The sequence below is a fragment of the Pteropus medius genome, unplaced genomic scaffold, assembly GCF_902729225.1.
Source record: "Pteropus medius unplaced genomic scaffold, Ma_sr-lr_union100, whole genome shotgun sequence".
NCBI lineage: Eukaryota > Metazoa > Chordata > Mammalia > Chiroptera > Pteropodidae > Pteropus > Pteropus medius.
This window is the reverse complement of record NW_024354886.1, coordinates 3,464,032-3,482,367: the sequence shown is the minus strand read 5'-3', so window position 1 is coordinate 3,482,367 and position 18,336 is coordinate 3,464,032. Positions and strand designations below refer to the sequence as shown.

Here is an 18,336-nt window from a genome sequence, read left to right as displayed (position 1 = left end):
CTGGTGACTTTACTTGTGAATATGCCTTGTTATCTTTAAGAACATGTAGGTGGAAGGTTTTTCAGTTTTTATAATTTTAAAAGTTAAGCATTTAAGTTTTAAAAATGCAGGAAGCTTGGCAAACAGAAGGACCATGAGACAAAAAATAAAAACCAAACCAAACCAAATCAATAAATCATCACACCTCTGCAAAGATCACCACTGTCAATATTTTGGTTTCTTGTGTGCTCTTTTTAAGTAAAGAACACGTTGTAGCTTGACACCATTACTTATCAGAGAAATGCAAATTAAAACCACAGTAAGATACCACTATACACCTACCAGAATGACTAAGATGAAAAAGACTGACAATGCGAAGTGTTAATGAAGATGAGGAGCATCTGGAACTCTTATTTATGCCTTGCAGGTAGAAACAAAATATTTCAACTATTTCGAAAAACTGGCAATATCTTCTAAAGATACCTCCCCTCATTCCTACATGACCCAGCAATTCTATTCCTACGTTTGTTCTCAAGAGAAATGAGTAAAGATTTTCACTAAAAGACACATTCATAGCAACATTATTTGTAACAGACCCAAACTGGAAACAATGTGATTAACAAAAGAGTGTGTGTGTGTGTGTGTGTGTGTGTGTGTATACAAAAGTATATATATGTCAATTGTGTATATATAGTGGAATAGTATACAACATTAAAAAGAACAAAGTACTGTTACATGCATGTTCTGATTATCTTTTTATAATTAATCCCCCCAAGACTTAGTGGCTCAAAACGATAATCATTTACTTGCTCCCAATTCTGCATTTTGGCCAACAACTACTTTTTAAGTGCTGACTCATTCTCTGCTGTACAGGGCATGGCTTTGCTCTAGAACCTTAGAGGTCTAAGGTGAGGATGTCCCATTGGGGCTTTCCAGAGACTTCACACTATTACTTACCACCTGTGGATATTTCTAGCACCATGGGATATGCTGGGTCATACTTCCCAAGTGCTTGTCCCATAGCGTGGACCCATCACAGAGCCCTCTTTTGCTCTGGCCTCCACTCAAACATGGCAGCTTCTTAAGTCATCCAATAAATGGGCTGGAGCATTAGCATGCTGCCTCCAAAATCCAAACTGGCGCACACAGTGCTATGCCTCTTTTCAGTGGTAAGATGTTCACAGTATAATAACTTGTCCTTTCCCATAGGAGGAATGTCCTAGCATGCCCCAGGTTACTGACCACTTAAAATCTAACTGACATGATAGCTTCCTTTCCTGATGTGGATTTAGAAAGAATGCATTGGCCATATTACTAGCTTCTTACAGTCAGAGGCTGCATAGACTCTTCTAGTAAAGCTATCATATGGGACATAATGACCAATTAGAGCTACTACGTGAGTAACCATCAATGGCCATGCTTTGTTTGGTTATTACAGGAGCAGTATGGGGTAGATTGAATGGAGATACGATGGGGCCATCTTGCATCCTTTGAGAGCACGACTAATCTCTGTAATTCCACCTGGGATGTGTGGTGTTGCTTCTGATTTACTATCTTGACTATGGAATGATTTTAGAGACTTGCATTTGGTTCTTCTTTTCATAATGACTCTTATTTCATAGATTGGGAAACCAGTTCTGCCAGCTGCTAAGTGTATCCATACCAAATTGCACTCAAGGGCTAGGAAATAACCACAGAGTGGGTCCACACCCATTAGACTCTGAGACGAACCTGGGCAGGACTCTATATGTCTCCTACTCTAAAAGAAGGATATAATGGTATTTTGAGTCACTTGGAACCAGTGTAAGCCCAGACTCCATCCAGTAGGCCTCAAGAGATCAGGTTATTCCCTTTCCACACTGTACGGCTATTCTGGTAAATAGCCAGAGGGCACCTTGCGGGGAGGAATTGAAAAGATATTTATTTTATGTACTCACAGGGGCATTATGGGTCTTTCTCTTCAATCAGCGCGTCTGGGTCTGAGAACTGGTTCAAACCTGGAAACTGGGTGACAGGCTGCCACTTTCTATCATAGCAGCTGGTATCAACCTCTGCTCACCCATCTTTGATCTGTTGTGGTTAAGTCAGTCATATCCTCATTAAATGCCCATCTCTCTTACCCCTGGGGACGCCATTGCCACAGGGCCCTGCAGATCAGAGGCCTCTGGTAACCATTCAGGCCTTGTGCCCACCTTGCCTCTGAGGATTCAGTGGCCCTGTGTGGCCTCTGCTTCTGCAGAACCTTTGTGTCTCCATTGACAGTGCCCATGGCAACATCTCTTCAGCCAGCACTGAGTTCCTCTTGCTAGTGCATTCTTTATTGTTTCAAGAAGGGAGGGTCTTCTGGGCCCTCCTGGGGAAGACAGTCAGCTGGTGGGTTCTCATGTAGCAAGTCCATTTTATTTCATCCACCTCTGAATCAAGCCTGAATCAAGAGAGAGGCCTCCTTAAAAACTCTTTATCCAGCCCTGTATTCCTCCTCTCCCCAGCCCCAGTCCCACATCCTTGATATCTCCTCCCGTATGTGTTTCCTATTTCCTACCAATACATTTCAGCCAGAACCGTTGCGTTTTTGTAAGTTATTTCATCTAGTAGCAGGCACTGTACTTTCCTGATTGGGCAATGCTGAGACCCAACCCTAATTACTGGTCTAGAAAAGGGGCAGGTAAACCTCAGCTCAGAGGGCCAGTTGCCTGTTTTTGTATAAAGTTTTACTAGAACGCAGGTATGTCCATTTGCTTACCTATTATCTATGGTTGTTTTTTTGCACTCTTAATTTAAGTAGTACAAAAGCAGAATTGAGCCACAGAGGTCACATGGCTCATTAGCTGAAAATATTTACTCTCCTGTTCTTGAAGAAAACGTTTGCTGACTCTGGTCTAGAGGCAGTGAGGGGAGGTGGGGTGGAAATCGAGGAATATAAGCATTGTCTTGTGAGGCATCTGGATGAATCTTTTGTGTGGACTGCAGATACTGAGAGAGAGTTCTGCTCCAGCAAGGTAGGGGGCACTTCTGCAGGCCAGGAAGGCTCGGGGGAAGCTGAGGGTCCAAGGTCCTCAAGTGCATCCACCCAAACGTCTCCATTCCAGGCCTCAGTGCCTTACCCTTTCCCTGTCCATTGGCGCTGTGCATCCAGTCTCTCTTGTAGCTCCACCACCTTTGTTATCAAATCCTGGGACTTCTTATCAGCACAGCCCACCCTTGGGCCACAGGAGATGAGGGTGGTTTAGAAAGCTCTTGTGGAGTCCTGTATTCCACAGCATGCCCTGGATTAAGCCTGTCATTCTCTTTTTTCAAGGCTTCTGGAGTAGCTGACAAAAGCCAGTCAGCTCCACAATCCTCATAATTAGCACCGCCCGAGTCTTTGACTTACTAAGTCAGTTTTGCCCTGGACTTCCACCCGCCCCTCATCTCAACCCCCCTCACACAGCTGTGTCTCAGTCATTGTGTTGCCACAGCCTACCACGAGATACCACCACCCTACTACCACTGGCAGGTCATCTCACTGGCAAGGATCCATTTTCAGAAGCCCATCTGCCATTTCTAGTCCCAACTGTCTTAGATTCCCACCCCACACCCCAAACAACCTGTGTAAAGATGGTTTACTTGGGAGGTGGTCCCTGGAAGCACAAGTTGGAGAGTGAAGAATATGAGGAAGGAAAGAAAAAAGCCACTAAAGGTGTTGGTGAGTAAGTTCTGCTGTATGTAACTGGGACCTAAACTTGCTCAGGATGTCTGAAGAGACCACGTGGAACGTACCCTAGAATTCTCCCTCCGGGCTACTTGTCTGGGTACCTCTGGGGTACTTAACTACTGACGCCATCCATTTCTTTCCTGACTTGAGCACTTGTCTCCCAAACCCCACCCCGTCCCAATCTTCCACTTTACCCACCTCACCCCAGCACCCCAGTCACTGTTCCTTATCATTTGACAATTGGTCTGGCACAGGACCAAGGCCATCTGTAAATTGGCTGGATCACAACAGCTAACATTGATGATCATCAGCCTAACGTGGTTCCAAATATTTTATATGGTTTACAGTATTGAATCTTGCAACATACCTACAAGGTGGGTGCTATTATCTTCTGTTTTACAGAAGAAACTCGGGCAATAAGTCCTTAAATCACTTGCCTGAGGTCATGCCCCTAGGAAGGAGTGGGGAGCTAGGATATCCACCTTGATGACCCAGGTCATACTACCTTCTTGATAAACCAGAAAGAGGAAGTGCCTCACCCAGGGCCACTGCCCCCATGAAGAAGAGGATTGCTGGGGACCTATCTCCTTCTGTTCTTCTCTGTGGTCTTTGATGTAACTTAGGTTTTCCCAGTCATGCGTAAAGTGTGCTATATAAATGCAAGTTCAAAACTAACTCCCTGGCCTTGGTTTCCCCTGACATTGCCAGTCCTCCCAACCTCCTAGACTAAGCTTGGAGTTGGCAGCTGGAGGCAGGTCTCCTAGTTTGAACTGTAGCTCTCACCACTGCACTCCAGAGCAGAGAGCATTTTGCTTCAGGGTTTACTAAACTGCGCAGTGAATTCAATCATCTTTTAGGGGAATCGAAAATTCATGAGTGCGAAAATTTTCCCGTTCATATAATGGTCTCACTGTCTTTGACTCTTGTTCGTTAATTCAGTTTTTATAAAATGTAGTTTCTGAGCTCAGTGTTTTTAAAAGTCCAGTGACACTGTATTTTAAAATTAGCTCCACTGTTTCCAAAAAGGCCTGGATCTAGCATTTTTCTTAATACTTGATTATGTCCTCCTGCTAGTTGGTCAGGGACAGTTTTCAGAGGGAGAAGCCAGGCCGAACACTCCAGGACACTCAGGCTCCATCAGAGAGGGCTGTTACACAACCCCCCCTAACCCACCCCCCAATCCCACTCCACCTCCACCTTTTCTGTGCTGGCAGGGGAAGGTGGAGTTGGGGCAAATGAACTGAGGCTGCCTTGAGATCCTGGGGGTTGGGTCTTAAAAATCTAACCTTGCTCTGTTCAAAGAGAAATGAAGAGAAGCTCTTACTGGAGAGTAAAAGGTCCCGGACTTGTCGCATTTGCCCAAATCTAGCAGGAAACACTGTTGGCCCTATTTTCAGGATATACCCACAGTTTAGTCACCTCTCATCATCACCTCGACTGCTGCCCTCCTGGTCCAAGCCATTATTTCTTGTCTGGATTATTTTAAAAGCCGCCTCACTGGTCTCCCTGCTTCTGTCTTTGCCTTCTAGTCTATTCTCCAAAATGAAAGCAGCTACAGGGATTCTTTTAAAACCTATATTGGATCACTTCACCCTCCAAATGGCTTCCATCTCACTTACAGCAAACCAGGTCCTCACGTGGCCTGCAGGTCGTAATGTCTGTTACCTCTGACCTCATCTCCATTCTTCCTGCCATTACCTGCTCCAGCCACACTGGCTTGCTCTCTGTTCCTTGTGTTCACAAACCATGCTTCTGCCTCAGGGCCTTTGCACTCACCGTTCCCTTTTCCTGAGCTCTCATTTTCCATATTTTCTTCCTCACATACTCTATTCCAGTATTGCGTCTTTGGACAGGTCTCCCCGTGCCACACCCTCTAAAATACTCCTCCTACCATTCTATTCCCTCACTCTGCTTTGCTTTTCTTCACAGCACTTATTGCTAGTAGACATATTACATATGGTTCTTTTTTTCTGTTTTTTTTTTTTTTTCCACTTTTGTATCCTCAGTGCCTAGCACAGTGTCTGGCTATGGTTGGTTGTGAGAATATATATTTATTTAGAAATTAAATTTATTAATTTTGAAAACTTTTTGTTTTGAAATCTTTTTAAACATATAGAAAAGTTGCAAAAATAGTAAAATAATTCCCCTGTGCTCTTCACCAATAGTCTCTAAATATTAACATTTTGCCATGTTTTTGTCATTCTTTCTCTACGTACAAATTATTCTTAAATATAGTTTTGAATGGGTAATGTATAAAGATGGCACAAATTGTTAACATAAATCTCCCTCTTTCTCCGTTCCATCTACTACGAGTTTCTTGTATATTCTGTCAGATATATTCTAAGCATTTACAAACTTATGCGAATGCATGTGCATTTATATAGCATAAATTTCATCCATATATGGACAATTTTTTATGCAAAGCATACTTTACTCACTGTTTTGCACCTCACTTTTTTCATTCAACAATATATTTTAAAGGTCATCCCATATCAGTCCACCTGGATCTTTCTCATTTTCTTCACAGCTGCACAGCAGGCCATTTTATGGACATTATCAGAGCTTATTTAACCAGTTCCCTGTTGATGGAAATTCAGGTTGTTTCCAGTCCTTTGCTACTGCGGACAATGTTGCAATGAATATCTTTTTTTATTATCATTTTGTATATCACCTGTAGGACTAGCAACTGGAAGTGAAATTGCTGAGTAAAAAGATTTTTGTGCTTTAAAGGTTGATCCATATCATCACATTTCTTTTCATAAAAAATGTACAAATTTTCTTTCCTACCAACAACACGTGAGGGTGTTTCCCTACAAAACACCCTTTACAACATGGTTTTTTTTTTTTTAAGTTTACTAATTGGATACTTTACAATGAAAGCTCATTGTAGTTATATTTTTATTTCTTCTATTATGAGTGAAGATAAGCATTTTTTTCCTGTAGTTAAAAGCAATTGATTACTGAGCCATAAAAAGAATGAAATCTTGCCATTTGTCCAACATGGATGGACCTAGAGGTATTATGCTAAGTGAAATAAATCAGGCAGAGGAAGACAAATATCATATGATTTCATTCATGTGTTGAATCTGAAGGAAAGAACAAACAAGCAAAACAAAACACAAGCTCATAGATACAGAGAACAAATTGATGGTAATCAGAGGGGAGAGGGATGGGAGATGGGAGGAAAAGGTGAAGGGATCAAGAGGTACGAATTTCCAGCTATAAAATGAATAGGTCACGGTGATGCAATGTACAGCACAGGGAACATATTCAATAGTATCATAATAACTTCGTATGGTGACAGATGGTTATTAAACTTGTCATGGTCATGATATGGTAAAGTGTATAGATATCTAATCACTATGTTGTACACCTGAAACTAATATAATATGTCAACTATACTTTAATTTTTAAAAATAGAAAGAAAACATTTCACATTACTAGGGAAAAGAAAGCAATTGATATTCCCTCCATGAACTGTCTATTTACATATGGTGCCAATTGCTCTAATGCATGTTGTTTTTTCATTAATCTGTAGAAATTCATGATATAAGGAGGAAAGTAGCTTATTTCCTGTGATATGTGAAATTTTTTGTAGTTTGCCTTTTTATTTGTCAAGAGTGTGTTTTTTGTTTTTGGTTTTGGTTTTGGTTTTGTTTTTTTGCTATTCGGTTGTTTTATTTATTTATTTTTATTTTAAAGTTTCTATATAGTTGAATGTCTCAATCTTTTCTTTTCTGGTTTCTAATGCTTTGCGATATGCCTGGAAAGGCTTTGCTTGCTCCAAGATTATTTAAAAATTATCCCATGATTCTTTATGGCATTTGTTCAAACAGACACAAAAGTAGAGAGAAGAATAGAATGAGCCACTGGTTTCCCCACCAACCTCAACAGTAATTAATGAGAACAGGGCCAGGGCCTGTATTATTTCTTCTATGCCCCACCCATCCCCCTACCCTTCAAATACTTTGAATTCAATCCCAAACAACATATAATTGTACAATTTTTTTTTAATGCTTAAACTTTTGGTCCATATGGAGTTATTTTAGTTAGAGCTCCAACTTTGTTTATTTTTGCAGATAGCTAGCCCATTCTCTTAATGGTTTATTGAATAATCCATCTTTCTCACTGATTTGAAATGCCACCTTTATCATACACTAAATTACCGTATATATATTTGAATCTATTCCTGTCTATTCTTTTTTTCTGTACCATTGATTTATCCATTTATATTCATGCTCCAGTACCACACTGTTCTGATAATTGTAGCTCTACAGTATATTTTGGTATTAGGTTAGATTATTCTGTAAAAGATGATTTCAATGTAAGCTTCCCCTGGTATTCCAAGACACTGTCTGAGAGTGAAGCCCTGAGGTAAGGCATGGTGTGCAGTTTTACACCCAGCTTTAGCCATAACTGTGCCCATCAACACTCTGGCTGGGATAAGGCATGGCATCACCCTGTTGACCAGAGAGTAGGGTCCAATTTCTGGCTTTGCCACTAAGGCCTGGGTGACCTGAGGCAGTCTACCTCACCACTGGAGCCTCTGCTTAGAAGAACCTCCCTCCCAGCTCCAGCATTCTTCAGTTCCAAGATTCTAGGGCAAGGAGGCCTCAGGAGTACCAAGCAAGATTGTGAAAGGATAACCAGTGACCACTTCTACAGGAAGTCTCGCAGATGAACACAGGAGATTGGCTCGCTGGGGAACGGAAAGAGTGATTAAGCAAGAGACAAGACTGTTAACAGTTCCAGAGCTCGTGGACTCCTTGGGGCAGTGGTTGCCTCATCACCAGGTCTAGGAGGCACGGGCTGCATGCACTACTGGGAGCCACTGAGAGGTGGGAGCCACCATGGAGTTGCATTGCTTCTTTTCTTTGGGCGGGGGGATGGGATTGGGGAGCAGCAGTCCCCACCCAGCTCCTATGACAAGGGTGCAAAGGGCTAAACCCTCTTTTCTTATGAATTTGGGGCTCTCTACATGGGGTAATGGAGGGCACTTGGGCGGGAGACTGGGTTGATGACCTCCTTTAAATGGTCATGTGACCTCAGGCTAGTCATTTAGCTTCCCAGAGCCTGAGTTTCTCTATTGAGTTAGTGAGGAGAGGTGAGTAGACTAGAACAAGGCACTAGGCGATCTCTCACACCCACCAGCTTGGACAACTTGGGTTCTGTGACTGTTGCTATTACGTGTAGTTATTGAAGTAAGTGAGATGAAGAGCATACCTCGTTCTTTGCCCATTTGGTGAGGGAATGATGAAATTGCAGGGGCCCTAAGGCTCCTGCTGATACTGTATTGTAGTTCTGCCTCTGTCCCCTCCCTATCCTTCTTGTACAACTCGACTTCCTGAATGAAAGCCTATGGTGCCTGCTCCTCTAACAGAGTTACACAGCAGGTGTGGTTTTTATAGATGCCTGGGAGCAGGATTCAGTTGTTCTCAAGTCTGGCTTCAAGTTTTGTATGATTTTTTGGGCAAAGAATGTGAGGTGAGGCCGTTGAGCTGAGGGGCGTGCGTATGTGTGCCCTGGTCATGAGGAGCCTTCTGACTGGTAAGGGTGTAAGTAGCAATGATCCAGCATGGGGAATGTGCAGAAGAGGGGGCACTGGTGGAGGGGTGCCTCTGCTGGCTGACTCTGAGGTCTGTTGTTCTGAGTGACTCTGAGTGGGCAGAGACCTTCATACATGCCCATGGTGATGAGTGTTGCTGTGTCTGACTGTAAGAGTTGACCGCAGGGAGTGGTAGGTAATGGCTGACCAAATGGAAGCTGGTTAGGGAGGGAGTGTGTGTGCGGGTACGTGCACCTGCTTGTGTACCAGTGTAAGAGTTGACTGAAAGATGTCCCCACTGTCTCTGATGGCCATGTTTGGCCATGAAGGAGGCATAAACTGTTTTCCGGGTGTGCTGTAAGGCTGCGAGGGAGAAGTACACTGTCTCTGACTGATGGTGACAGGTACTTTGCAGCAGTGCTGGCTGTTAGGACACCTGCTGCTTTTCTGCCCCCGAAATCCTGATAGACAAGGAGGGAGCCACTGAGTGGCCCTCCAGGGAAAGAAGGATACACTGGCTCCTGGCTCGGAGTGCCGATGCTGAGGCCTGTGATAGAGTGGGGGTTGGGTGCTTCTTTTCTATAAAATGTTAGGGGACTGCTGAAAATGGGCTGTGGAGGTGCCGCTTGACTAGGAACTTCCTGAAAGGGATATTAAGAGAGTCCTATGTCCTAGAATGTGGCCATGAGACATTTATTTAGGATTCTAATTTCCTTGACTTGTGGGAGCCTGATAGGTTCAGCATTGTGGCACCCACATCACAGTAAACTTCCTCCAGTGCTTCAGTTCTAGAAGCTTCCGCAATGAAATCATATCTTGTTGCCTCAAGTGTATTATCTCTATCAATAGAAGTGCATGTGATACTTGAGTTTTCAAGTTTCACATCCCTGAGCAAAGCCTGCCCACTCGGCCCTGCTCCATGAAGCCCATGTCCTACCCACGGCTGCTTTGTCGGTAATCCACAGAGCAGACTTCTGCCCACCAAGGAGGCAGGAAGTGGTCTTGGGAGAAGTCTATCCCATGACAAACAGGAGGAGTGGATTTAGAGTTGGCTTTTCTACTGATGTCATGGCTTGGGCAGGTCTCTGAGTCTCAGAGCCTCCCTCCCTCAATTTCTTCATAGAAAGTGGGGATAAATTGTATCTGTAGAGTACCTGGCTTTTATTAGGCTCAAATAGAATTTCACCCTCATCCACGTAGTCATTACCATTGTCACTACTACCTTTATCCGGCCATCACTGTACTCTGGGCACAGCTCTGAGTGCTTTACGTGGATGATAGATTCAGCAAATATTAGCCAAGTGCCGACTGTATGTGAGGCACTGTTCTAGGCACTTGGGATAGGCAGTGAACAAGAGTAAACTCTCGACTCACATGAGGCTTATATTTCAGTAAGAGGAGATGGGAAGTTTGTAGAACAATTGAGTAAAAAACTATTCTGGGAAGATGACAAGTGCTAAGAGAAAGTAGAGCCAGAATGGGAGGTGGGGTTTCAACTTTTATCTTGTCTAATCATCATGGCAACCCTGTGTGATAAACATTAGTCTTATGTTCCAGAGAGGAAACTGAGGTTCAGGGACGTTGAAGGGCTTACCCAAGGTCATTCAGCCAGTGAAGCAGGACCGGGAGAGGCAGAGTCTGTCTGACTCCAGAGCACTGTAACTGGAACTCACCTCCTCTCTTGGGTGGGATGAACTGCCAGGAGAAAGGGGCGCCTTTTCCTAATTCACCTAAGGAAATCACATGCATTGTGGCATGCCTGCTTTCCACTCTACTGGCATTCAGTTGGTGCTCAGTAAATGCTTCACTTAAGTGCATGCTAGATCTTGGGAAGAGTTTGGGCAGAAGGAAGCCATCTCAGAATAGATATGACAGTAACTGTTCTTTGGGAGGAAAAAGCCATGATTTATGGCATATAACAATTTACATGGAGTAAATACTCCCACGGTGGCTGATTCCAAGCCACTGAGTTAGGAAGAGATGTACACAATTGGCTCTCAAGAGCCCCTCAGTTCTGGCTCCAGCACACCACTGCAGTTTATGTCTATGATCTTCAAACTGCATCTGAAACATCTGAAGGCCCCAAGAGTGAAAAAAAAAGATAGAGAGATGGAAAGGAACAAATGGAGAGAAAGAACAGACTGGAAGTGGGGGTGAGGGGGAGGAGAGAGAGAGAGAGAGAGGCAGGCAGACAGACAGACAGACAGACAGACTCTACTTTACTTTAAAGTTTAGGGGCCTCCTCAGGGTGAGCAATTGCTTAATTCAAGTCCAATGCAAACTGTGTAAGGTAATATACCCAAGAGGAGGCTGAGTCAGTGTCTCCAGTCCCCTGGAAAGAGCCCATCATCCCTGAAGCAGAGCTTCCTGACCCCTCCACCCAGCCTGTCTATGACCTTTCGTTCCAACTGAGAAAGTCTTGTTCCTGTTGCCTCAGTTCCTTTGCGCATGCTGTTCACATCTTCTAGATCTTACCTGCCTCCTTTAGAGCCTGGCTCAAGTCCCACAGCCCACAAGAAGCTGCCTGGTCATGTGTACACCAAGCCTCTCCCACCCCATACGGTTTTGCATGCCCTAGATTTATTTCCCCCAACTCTACCTCTTCCAAATTCCAGCCGTCCTGAGGCTTCACTTGGAAAAATCTTTATCCATCAAAATCCTTATTAATTGACTGAGTGACCTAAGACCTTCAACAACAGATGAAAGGACGCAATTAATGAATTGTACAACCCTTACTTAAGCACTTACTCTGTGTTAAGGAGCTGGGAGCAATGTAGACCAGGGTGCACAGTGACATCCATAGGGAGAGCCCGGGGCATCATGGGGCCACAGACAAGGGGATACTGAATCCTACTTGAAGTGTGGAGGTGGCTGAAGGGAAGGCTTCTTGGGGACGTGGCCTCTAAGCTAAGGGAGGAAGAGGTATGAGCTAGGTGAGGGGATACGAAAATCGGGAAGGTTGGGGCAAAGGGAGCAAGGGTAGGAGGGAATCTGGCATTCTGGGAATGGCAGGTGCTTCAGAAGGGTTGATGTGGGCTGTGAGGATGTGGGGATGAGGGCGTGAAGGAGGAGCACGTCGTGCAAGAACATAAGGGCCATGTGGGGGGCGCTACTGATTCCTTGGTGCATTGGCCTAAGGAGTAGAGAAATGGCATTGAGGAGACAGAAAGGCTGGAGGCGAGGTGAAACTGAGAGAGGGAGGAGGCAATTGTGGAGGGATTCCTTCCCAGAAGGCGCGATGCGAGGAAATGAGCGAGAGGAGCCGCAGGAGAGACGGCTCCTCAAGCAGCTTCTGGTCTCTTGGACAGTGAGATTCTGGACGACCCTGGGTAACCATTCACGAGTCAAAAACTAGAACCTGTCCTGCACGGGGGCTCTTTTACTTAACAGCCAGAGAAGACTTTGGACAATTGAGCAGAGATCTGAAGAAGATAAAGATATATCTTGGAGATATATCCAGGCAGAGGGAACAGAAACGGCAAAGGTCCTGAGCGGGATGTGCTGGAGGCCATGAGGTGGGGGTGGGCCATGATGTCACAGAGGCCAGTGGGGATCCAACCAGGCAGGGCTTCATCACCCATGGTGGATTTTCTCCAGGAGTAATGAGGAGCCATGGGAGGGTTTTCAGCAGGCAGTGACTGTGTGTAGCAGCCTAGTGCCTGTCACCATTCTTTGTCCTCAGGCCAAAGCAGCATGGAGACTGGACAGAGAGTGACCCGAAAAGGCCGGAAACTGGGCTCCAGCCGCCGGCGGCAGACACGAGAGCCCGCTGATGGCCAGGATGCCCCTGTGGCTCCAGAGCTAGAGTCCTGGTCCTCCCAGGCAGCTGCAGAACTGCAGGGCTTCTTCCAGGACTGTGGTGCCAAGGAGAGGGGCTTTGTCACCCGTGAAGACCTGGCGGTGAGCTAAGACCCCATCCCACCCCCTGAATCCCGTTTCTGCAGCCTCCTAAGACTTCCTGTTCCTGGAAAGGCGGGGCTTGCCTTTTCTTTCCCCTTTCTCTCATCTAAACTTTGATCTCAGAAATGGCTAGAAGCTTGTTTACACCAACGTGTAAAAGACTAATATGGCTTTATGTGTTCCCCTCTTCCAGAGACAAAGGAAAAGACTTTAAACCAAAGGAATAACTTGCAAATGATATAATTTTAGGCCCATTGAGTGGGGAGCAGTCAGAATCCTGGAAATCAAACCATGTCGATGACTATAAACTTGAATGAAACAAGATCGGCCATGGTTGTATGTGTCAAAAAGGAGTCTTAGGCTGTGGCCTAGGCCAGATTGACTGATTTTTCTTTGGTTTATCCTCATTCTCTGTAAAGGGGCCTATATGGGTTTCTAGAGTCTCACTGGGCCTGCTGTCTCCTCCTGGTACTGCTCCAAGCTCTAGACTGCCCTTCCCCCATCAAAACTGACCTTTCCTATGTTCCAGCCTCAGGGCCACAAAAAGGTTTGAGTGGCTGATGTTAAATATAGTTTTTAAAAGCGTTAAAAAAGAGAGAGAGAGAGACTTTCAAGTAAACATAAAATCAACACTTAGCAAAGGTCTTACCTAATTAATTATTGTTATTAATTAATGAGGGAACCAGTAAGATGTTATGACAAGTTCAAAGAGCATTTGAGAAGTTAGGGTATTTATAGGCAATTTGACAGAAGAGTATTAGGATAAGATTGCTGAGTTCCATTTTTAAAATGGCTAATGTCCAACAGGCCATGGATCCTTGGGGTTATCTGTTCTGCTAGACAAAATTATTTTTGTCTCTCCTGGACAAAAATCTACAAGTTAACAAGTAACTTCAGTAAGTCTGGGATCTTTAATTAAAGGTAAACAGTGAGATGAACTAAATGCATTCCTCTAGTCTATATCATGCTTGAAAGGACATACTGTCTAACTTTTTGCCTTATTTCCAAGCTTCAGATAATTTTTTTGTGATCATAAATAATCTCTAGAGTTTAGTCAGTCCTGATATGAAAAAGGATGGTCTTCTTCGTGGATACAGAGAACTGACTGGTGATTGCCAGATCGGAGGGAGGTTGGTGGGCTGGGTGAAAAAGGTGAAGGGATTAAGAAGTACAAACTGGCAGTTACAAAATAGTCACGGGGATGCGAAATACAGCATAGGGAATATAGTCAATAATATTGTAATAATTAGGTATAGTGCCAGGTGGATACTAGACTAATCAGGGGGATCACTTTGTAAATTATTTAAATGTCTAATCACTATGCTGGGCACCTGAAACTAATATAAAATAATATTGAATGTCAACTCTAATTAAAAAATAAAAATAAAAGAAAAAAAACAAGAAAAAGGCCGGTCTTCTTAGGTCTGGCTTGATTATTCTTATAGGTGTAGCAAGGGTGTAGATGAAATATGTGGTTCTCGTTAAGTCTGCTCTGCAAATCTAGGCTTTTGAAGTGTTGAGCCATTTTAGCGCTGTCCAGAAGTTTTCACATGGAATCCTAGGTCGGACCTTTAAAATTTCTATTATTTGCTCTTCTATCTAGAGTGACCAGCTGTCTCAGTTTGCCTGGGACTGGGATGTAACTCTTTAGTGCTAAAACTGGGCAAGTTTTGAGCCAACTATCCACCTTTTATCCTAAAGCGAGGAAACTAACAAGACTCTCTCTACCAGCTTTCACCAGCAACCCCTATAAATATGAGGAACTTTCTCTCTTCTTGAAGGTCTCAATTTTTCTAAGATCCTTCTCCCACCCAGAAGTGGCCTTCTCTATCACCTGATTCCTAGGAGCGCTTTGTAGGCATTGGCTCCATGGGTGTTCCTTACAGTGGACTTGTCACACCTGATTAAATGAGAATCATTCTTAGATGTGATACTACAGTTAGACAATAGATTTATCTAACTAGATCCCAGCAAAAGGAAGACAGATTCTTATTGAACTTATATAAATAACTATATTGCCATGGAAAGTAAGGAGATTCAGTAAAAGTACTGGTTTATGAATCAGGAGGGGCTCAGTGAGATTCGGATATCATTTAACATGTTTCATTTCAGTTTACAAAAGCAATAATCTACTAAACTGAAGGTTAGAGACAGCTCAAGAAGACAGAGAAGATTTTCTCATAAATCTATAAAAACAGAACAATAAAAATAATAGCAACTATATTATCAACAAATAACCACACTATATTTCTTTGAACCATTCATTCAGTTCCATGGAAGTAATTCTTATTCTGCTGGATCTTGGGTGAGTTAGCTGCTTCTAGACTCAAAAGAGTCCTAGAAATGGTCAGCCCACTAGTTCAGCCTGAAGGTTAGCTAATTTCAGCTCGGCATCATGTACCCAAGTGCAGCATCAGTAGTTCATAGAACCTGGTGTAGTCCTTCCCTCCAAGGCTTTGAGTCTGTCCTTTGTAGAAAACACAAACTGTGGCCTGCCTGCAGCTTTTAACGGAGCCTTCAGGTAAAGTTGGAAAGCAGAAACTTATTAGTATTGAGACTGAAAGGCTATGGTTATTTATTACAATAACAATATCAGAGTGGAAGAAAGTAAAGTTCTCTCTTGGGATACAGTACATAACTATTTCATAAGGGTTTGATAAGTGTTTCCCCTGAAGATAAGAACATATTATGGATAGCAAGGACACTGAGAAATCTCCAGGGCCTTCCCATAAAGCATGCAACTTCTGAAATGGTTATGTTAATGCATTTTACTACGTAAACTTAGCATAGGAAAGGCTGAATATCTCTTCTGATTTGACAGTTCTTCCCTTGATGCTCTTCTTTTTTACACTCAAGCCATATTTAATATCAGAGTTTGTTACAGGTTAAAGCCTCAGTTTTTATTTTCTTCTCCATGTAACACTTTTTTACGATATTTTTCTTTCTTGATAATGATCAGCTTATTATCTTTTAGGAGCACTTGTTAAGCATAACTGTATTAATTGATCTTAATAAACTTTTAAAATTCCTTATAAGTTATCTATATTGTCCAAAAGAATATTGGAAATATTTCAGTATCAAGAGTTTGAAGTAAAAATTTCTTTATAATTTCTGAAAATGATTTTTTTCATGTTTTTTAAATTGAGGATTAATTGACATAATATTATATTATTTTCAGGTGTACGACATAATGATTTGATACTTGGATATGTTGCAAAATAATTACCACAATAAGTCCAGTTAGGATACATCACCATACATAGTTACAAAATTATTTTCTTGTTATGAGAACTTTCAGAATCCACTCTCCTAGCTACTTTCAAATATGCAATACACTGCAGTGGTCCCCAAACTTTTTGGCACTAGGGACCAGTGCTCCTCTGAGAATCTAATGCCTGATGATCTGAGGTGGAGCTGAGGTGGTGATGCTAGTGCTGCGGAGCAGCTGCAAATACAGACAAAGCTTCACTTGCTCGATTGCCACTCACCTCCTACTGTGCGGCCCAGTTCCTAACAGGATACGGACTGGTACCGGCCCGCGGCCAGGGGATTGGGGACCCCTGCATACAGTATTATTAAATATAATCACCGTGCTATATATTACATAACCATGACTTATTCATTTTATAACTGGAAATTTGTTCCTTTTAACCCCCTTCATGCATTTAACCTACTCCCCGCCTTCCACCTCAAGCAATCACCAATCTGTTCTCTATATCCATGAGCTCAGGGCTTTTAAATCGTTGCTTTTAGATTCCACATATAAGTGAGATCATAAAGTATTTAGTTTTTTCCGTCTAACTTATTTCACTTAGCATAATGCACTTAAGGTCCATCCACGTTGTCATAAATGGCAGGATTTTCTTCTTTTTCTTCTTCTTTTTTATGGCTGAATAATATTCCATTATATATATGTACTGCATTTTCTTTATCCATTCATCCATTGATGGACATTTAGGTTGTTTCTATGCCTTGGCTATCATAAATAATGCTGCAATTAACATGTGTGTGCATATATCTTTTTGAATTAGTGTTTTTGTTTTCTTCAGATAAATACACAGAAGTGTAATTGCTGAATCATATGGTAGTTCTATTTTTAATTTTTTGAGGAACTTCTATACCAGGGGTCCCTAACCCCTGGGCTGTGGACCGGTACCGGCCTGCACAGCAGGCGGTGAGCAGTGGGCAAGCGAGCGAAGCTTCATCTGTGTTTGCAGCTGCTCACCAGTGCTGGCATCACCGCCTTAGCTCCACCTCAGATCATCAGGCACTGAATTCTCATAGGACCACTGGTCCCTGGCGCCAAAAAAGTTGGGGACTGCTGCTCTATACTGTTTTCCATAGAGGATGCACCAGTTTTCATTCCCATCAGCAGTGTACGAGGGTTCTCTTTTCTCAACATCTTTGTCAACACTTGTTATTTCTTGGCCATGATGCTCTTATAATAGTGCTGAAGTATTTAATAAATATAGAGAAAGATATCCTGATTTTTTCCCCCTAAATTTAGAATCTGACATTGGGAAGGCAAAATCAAAAGAGCTGTCAGAGAAATTTGGCCTCTAGATTTAGATGGGATCATGGGAACCTGAGAAATAGTACTTGTTTAATCAAAGTGACAATAAAATAAAATATTTTGAAATAAACTTAGAAGAAGGTAATATGGTTGCAAGGATATTTACATCTTTCATAAGAGAGATATCTTAGATATTTTTTAAAAATTAGAACATGATTAAGCCAAAGCATAGCAGAGAAAATTATTCTGTGAAGATACGGAATCAGTTATCTTGGCAATTTACACAGAAGAGAAATAGTAACTTCTTTTTAACTCTTGCTAAGAGCTCTAAAACCTATTTATCATTTAATAGAGATGGAGCCCAATTCTAGTTTTGCATTAATATAACATGTACCTGTAAAAATTTCATAAGTTTTGTTTTTAATTTATTTTTAAACCCATCAAAATGGAGGCAAATTTGGCAAAACGTTAACATATTTCATAGCTTATTTTCAGACTCAGGTATTCTAAATCAAGGGAAATAAGATTTCCTTTCGGCAAACCCTCTACAATTATTTATATTCGTTCAGGTTTTGTCTTTTTACATATTTTTACGTTCTGGAACAACCAGACACTTTAAGATAAAACCATTTCTTTTATTGCTCAGAAAGCAAAAACGTTTCCCATTTCCTTGTCGATACAGTGTATTTCTCTGTCACTATTGTT

At 42.5% G+C, this 18,336-nt stretch overlaps 1 protein-coding gene across 1 annotated transcript in view; it reads left to right on the top strand.

The window, feature by feature from the left end:
* The first annotated feature begins 8,464 nt into the window (after positions 1 to 8,464).
* Positions 8,465 to 18,336, top strand: part of RAB44 (RAB44, member RAS oncogene family) — a 29,928-nt gene continuing 20,056 nt past the window's right edge. Inside the window, exons 1-2 of the mRNA XM_039856140.1 lie at positions 8,465 to 8,511; positions 12,901 to 13,118. Coding sequence (XP_039712074.1) covers positions 8,487 to 8,511; positions 12,901 to 13,118 — 243 coding nt within the window. The 5' untranslated portion in view covers positions 8,465 to 8,486. The remainder of the gene's footprint in view (positions 8,512 to 12,900; positions 13,119 to 18,336) is intronic.